This window comes from Halyomorpha halys, unplaced genomic scaffold (genome assembly GCF_000696795.3).
Source record: "Halyomorpha halys isolate HHAL.00 unplaced genomic scaffold, Hhal_1.1 Scaffold825.1, whole genome shotgun sequence".
Taxonomy (NCBI): domain Eukaryota; kingdom Metazoa; phylum Arthropoda; class Insecta; order Hemiptera; family Pentatomidae; genus Halyomorpha; species Halyomorpha halys.
The window spans coordinates 134,869-141,228 of NW_027106350.1; the positions used below are offsets into that span (position 1 = coordinate 134,869).

Below are 6,360 nucleotides of genomic sequence, written 5' to 3' on the forward strand. Positions count from 1 at the left end.
TTTTTTCTATTCATCTAAGCCTATTTTCGGAAAGCCCAGAAATTTATGCATATTATAAATATACACTTTATGTTTTTTTTGGTCTTTGCTGTTACTAATTTTTTGACTGTTACATCTGGAAGCAGGAATTCATCTGATAAAGTTATCAATTGTTTTTTAATTCCAAAAACTTTTGTACCGAAATTGAAATATAGACCAGATTCTAAAGCAACCCTGAAAATATATAAGCATGTTAATTAATTTTTCAATAAGATTATTTTAAAATCCAATGTTATTTGTAAGAGCTATGTTATGTATTCTTATAAAAAATTACTAACTAAATTATCTACTTAAAAATATCAAAATCATATGCTTTTTCTTGAGGTCGGTAGTTGATATGTCAATAATTCGGTTCTTATTAGCGTTGGCGAACACAAAGGTAATCGTGGTTGCGGAAGATATAAGGGACCTGGTTTTAAAAAGTACGATTTTCGAATTCGAACAGAAAAAAAGTACTTTTCATTCAATCCCATCTGAGAGTAACGATGATGGATGTGTGAAACCTGTTCAGGTGTATTCTACATTGCATTTACTGACTGGTAAAAACTCAAGAAATCAAGAAAATGTTGACTCAGTATTTGAAAAGAAGACACATAATTCGTCTAACTCTTCCGAAAACAAAAAAACAAGCCACTGGAGTGAGGCCACGCCATCAAAACTATTTCCAAAATCAATTGCATCCATGAGTAAATATAAACCTTTCTTAGACCCCATTATGCACCACAGATCGTACCGAAAAAACTCCGTACCTACATCAAAATCAGAAAAAGAACTATTCCTACCAATTGCGCAAAAAGATACAACTTCATCGAAGTCGTATAAGGTAAGCAGAACAAAACATTATACCTTCGTCAGGAAACGTCGGAAAAAAAGATCTTTTGCAATCCCATATACAGGAGTCATGTTGAATCAGATGCTGCCGAGTAGTTTAATAAAGAGTACGAGTTCTTTCGGAGACTCCCGGATGGTCATTACAGCGCATGAAACACTCGGAGATAATTTAGAATTTCCAATTCAAGATAGAATGCCAAATAAGGTACCCCGTAAGAAATTTTCACTACCTTAACATATGATAATTCACATCTGATCTAGAAATATTTCTATAAACTTTTACTATAAAATCAAATAAGAGTCTAACATCATGCGATATTTTGATTTTGGAATTTTTCCATTCGATTGAGTTGTAATTGCAATTTGTAGTTTTGACAATAAATAAGTATAAATTATACCGAAATAGATAAATTTTGTCCCGACATTTTTTATTAATTTATTTTAAATCTCAAATGTTTTGGCTAACAGCTATATGCTACTATACGATAGTGGCTGATCAAGGTCATATTAATTCTAAATTTTATAGTCCCACATTAATTACTAAAGAAGTCTCAGTCTATTCACGCCATGTCTAATATAATATAATAGATTTACCTACATTTTTAAACTATTTTATTTAGTATTTATATCTTTAATTAAAAATTTTGTCGCACTACCATGAATAAAGAGTTTATAAATTAGTTTGAAAGTAGTATAACAAAATGTTCAACAAACAGAATTAATATTACTAATACCATAATGACGTATAATTATTTCTTTAAAATCCACACATTCCGTTCTGATAGCAAATATCCTTATTAACTTCTAAATTTCTAGTGTGATTGACACTTCAGACTATTGCCCATATTTAACAGATTTCTTTATAATCTATTGTAGTAATTTAATTTACTTTTACTAGTCTCAAAAAAATAAATATTTTTACTGATTATTACTTCGTATTTTTTCTTCGTTAATAGTAAAAATAAACAATATCCTTCAATAGATGAGTAAAAAGATAGGTCTCCAAATATCAACATTTGTTTAATATTAGTGAAAAAGAGATACTGTACTAATATTTAGAAAAAAGTCAGTTTTTTTTTGTTTTTGTTTTTTATTGTAACTAGTTAAATAAAACAAATAAATTCAAAATTACAAGCAGTGGTTAACAAAGATTTTCAAAATGAATGATAGTCCTAAACGTCGTCCATAGAATAAATTTATAGTTTAAGTTCTTAGGGAATAAATATACCAAAAATGAATATTTTAAATGAAAAATCAAGTCTTTCTATTAGCTGCTGAATTATGGAAATACTTCAAATAGAATTTCTTTGTCAAACAAGAATTATATTGAAAAATATATTAATTTGTTTTTAATACCTACAGGAACATAAGTACATCTCAACAGAATCAATGCGGAAAATCCAAATGTTCAAATCACATATTGCGCCACCTAGGATGAAAGCTAAGTGTGAAAATATAAAACAAGAATTCAGTGATCTAACAACTCAAATTGAATCGAAGTACTGGAGAAGTTCCAACGTAGCTTCGAAACTCGGAATGGCGATTGTATCACAGCCAACAAAAAATAAAATAAAGAGATCAGGATATATATTTGAGTCAGTGATCGCACCTGAATACCACTCCGAAAAGACTGTATTTGTAAATCCTGACATATCTGAAATAGTGGTTGGTCACCCATCCAAGGATTTAGATGCAAAAAGCTTAAAAAAATTCAAACCACTTTTGCCAGATTATGAATATAAGCCTCTCCAAAAACCTTCAAAGATTTTTAAAGAAGAGGAAGATTTCGATTGGTACCAAACTGACGACTTATACGAGTTAGCAGTACGGGAGCAAACAACTAAAGAGGCTAAGGTAAACTTTTTAATATAATTAAATACACCGATGTTTGCTGCGTTAAAGGGGTTAATTATAAAACAAATTTTAAATGTAGGCCTTTGCACAGCCTGATCTTTCAAGTTCATTAACTAGTTTACACTGTAGTGTAGACTGTTTATTACAATTTAAAGTTTTTAGACTTAACCTCTTTTATGCATTAAACAAATTTTTTCAGATATTTATTACATTCCAGCTTCGAACATAACTTATAACACACAAAAGTAAGGTTTATTAATTTAGATTAGGATGTACATACCCAGAAAATGCAAGATTCAACAATACGTTTCTGTTTGGAATCCAATACTTAGGATTAAGTTGACCGGAACAATTAAAGAAATTATGGGCAAAAATTTAGATTGGACACAACCTGGTTGTTAGAGACAGGAATTATTTTAATTGAGTTACGAGAGCATAACCTTTTACGCTTTGCCTTTTTGCCCGTATTTAGGGACAAGCCAAGCACGATTGGACAACAGTGATAGTCAAAAAATCAAAAATAGGCAATATAGTCTGGTGTCCTACTGAACTATGACTATTTAGTCAATATCTTAAAAGTTGAGGTTGATTTAATGTGAACTGCACAAAACAATCACAATAGTGTGTAATTTAAGTAGAAATAAATAAATTATTAAGCTACGGCAAGGGAATTTGTCATTATGATTGTAGAGAGGTGTTGTCGCTTACTGCAATACTTTGAAAACACAAAAAAGATTAAGATTTGAGAGCTTACTTCAAACAGCGAGAGTTGTGGTGAAACATTTTAGTTCTGGTAATTATTATATTCAATCGCTATTTGGAAAGATTTATTTTCCAAATATCTTCTGAGAGAGGATGAATTTCAAGGAAACAGGGTGTTGGGAAATTTGGAGATTTTGATTGTGGCGGCAAATCGAGCACAACAGATTCGTATTTAGTTTTGAGAAGTTGCCTTTAATCAATTTGTTTGGAAAAATATTTGCAACTCTCTTTCTTTTCACTTTTTTTTTTTTGCAAAGCTCCTTTTTTGTTTAATCGTAGGTAGGATAGTATATGGATTTTGATTATAGGAATGATCGATCATGTTACTGGAATAAACGGTGAAAAAAATAAGTTTCACTCCGCATTTTGTAATACTCAATTTTATCTATGGCTACCTTTGCTAGAAATGCTTTTATTTCAAAATCAACATTTTGTATTTGTCAATATATGGAAATATAAGATTTTTTGATACAATTTTGACTAAAAATAATCCCTTTGAGTAAAAGGTTTCAACTATTTCTTAAAACTATTATATAGTGAAAGATTTCAAATAAAACCCTTATTTCGACCCCCCCAGGGGCCCCCCCTCCTCCCTAAAATTGTATGAACTCTAGATGTTTTTAAAACAAATATGAAGATATGACTAAGGTTTCATTAAGTATACATAATTTTATAATATAATAACTACATAGATGCTCTTTCAAATTGCATCAGAAATACAGTGGTGGAGCCAAAGTATATATATTTTTACTAAGTTGACTACTAATGTATCTTAATCAGTTTGATATTTGACAGTTATACATGTAAATTGATTAGATTATATATGAATGATTATATTGCATAATATACAGTTTTGTTTCAGCACAACAAAAACAATATAGAAGAAAATAAACCGTTAACTCTTCCAACGTTGGCTATTATACATTATTCCAATTCCCAAGAAGACGTATCGATGAAAGAAAATGATGAAGTAAAAAAACATATAATAGTGTTAGGTGTCCAACATACACCATACGCCAGTTATAACGATGAATTTACAACAAATAGGGAATTACACAAAATAGGAAAAAATTACATGAATGAGACTAACATGACATTCCCCCCTTTAGAGGATCTGATAACCGAAAAACTTATAATCAAGTCCGAAGAAGGCCCGCAAAAGTTTGACGTTTCACTGTGGGATGACTTTATGTTAATTACTCCGGACCAAATACAAAAAATAACTTGGGAAAAAAATAAGAGTTGGGGAAAGTGGGAAAAACCAATCAAAGGTAAATTCAGTGGTATTAACTTTAAAGAAATAAATATTCAAAATATATCCAACACTAATACAACAAATGAATTCATTAGTGATGAAGAAATTAGGCCACAGTGGTTGGCATTCGATGATAAAGATTTCAAAGCCTTAAGTAAATTTATTCTAACTAAAAAAACAGAGCCAATGAAGATCTTTACTTTAAGCGCATTACCTTCAATTGCAGCCGAGTCATCATCTAATCTCGATTTATCAACTCCTTTGAAACCGGAATTACCTTCTGGAATACGATTATCTTCATTGACAAACCAGCCAATAGCCTATTCTCAACCTGAAACACTTTCAAGAACCAGTTTCCCTAAACCAAGGGAGTTATCTATAGCACGTCGGATTATGGAATTTAATGTTACTGAATCCAGTTCATCTAGCTTCATCAGTCCTGTCCAGACCTTACTCTTCACAAGACAAAAAATACCTACGCCATTTTATTCAAACGGAACTTCTGAAGAAGAATTATTTCCAAGTAGGAAACTGTGTTTAACTAATATCTTTAATTCCTACATTAGATGCCAAAATGAATGTAAGAAACTTGTGTTTTATTACAGATGAGGTCAATAATTCATCGAATTCCGAATTAAATTCTGAAACAAGTTCTGGAGCTTCCTTGGAACCCGAGTCTACTGATTTATCTCTATCTGAAACACTTCCAGAAATTGCATATCGTAAGATAAAAAAGTGGTCTATGCAACATTTTGAATACAATAATCGACCTCCCAGTCCCACCAGTCCTTTCCAGACCTCATTGTCCAGTGGAATGTTCAGGAAGGCTTTCCCAATTAAGCAACCGAAATTAGTTCCAAGTAAGAGATCATTTTACGTATTATGCAGGATATTCAATGCTTTGAGATTTTCTAAGTGAAATATGTTAAATTAAAATTAAGTTTCTTTTGATAGTGAAGTTTGCTTCGTCCAGAGCACTTAACTCCCGAGCTTCTAACTGAAAGGAATTCTTTTAAAGAATATAATCATTAATAATATAAGTTAAATCAGTAAGTTTTACTATCTCACCAAGCCTAAGACATGAATTCCTAAAAACTTCATATAGCGTTTTATGATTGTGAGGATTTGGGCGAGGAAAAAACCTAATTGTTTCAAGATCCAACTTCCCGTAAATATCATAACCTGAATATTCACGATTCGCAGTGAAGACCCAAGTGCCTGTTTTGTTTATGTTTGAAGAATTTTTTTTCAGCTATCATAGCGAATTCTTATCTGAAATTGAATTTTTAAACAATTTCGTCCTTAAAATTGGTACCATATTTAGCACCGTTTGTACTCAATCGTCAAAAACCGTTTAAGATTTCTAGCCATTGCTGTCTTCCAGACACGTTGGATCGAACGAATTTCCCTTAAATATTCACTTTTAAATCAGATTTTCCACGAAAATTCTTGATTCAATACCACATTGCTTTGGATAATCCAGCCGTAAGTGCGTTGGAGAACTGCTTAAAGAGGCTTCATTTTCAATAACATAAGAAACTTTATTTAGCATGATTAGGACTTCAATCAATTTCATTTTGAAATGTTCAAAAGTCTAGAAAATATGGAAAACATTATAT

General features: G+C 31.0%; 1 protein-coding gene across 1 annotated transcript in view; it reads left to right on the top strand.

The window, feature by feature from the left end:
* The first annotated feature begins 265 nt into the window (after positions 1-265).
* Positions 266-6,360, top strand: part of LOC106686467 (uncharacterized) — a 46,114-nt gene continuing 40,019 nt past the window's right edge. Inside the window, exons 1-4 of the mRNA XM_067044700.1 lie at positions 266-1,075; positions 2,233-2,724; positions 4,349-5,264; positions 5,347-5,601. Of these exons, the coding sequence (XP_066900801.1) occupies positions 377-1,075; positions 2,233-2,724; positions 4,349-5,264; positions 5,347-5,601 (2,362 nt within the window). The 5' untranslated portion in view covers positions 266-376. The remainder of the gene's footprint in view (positions 1,076-2,232; positions 2,725-4,348; positions 5,265-5,346; positions 5,602-6,360) is intronic.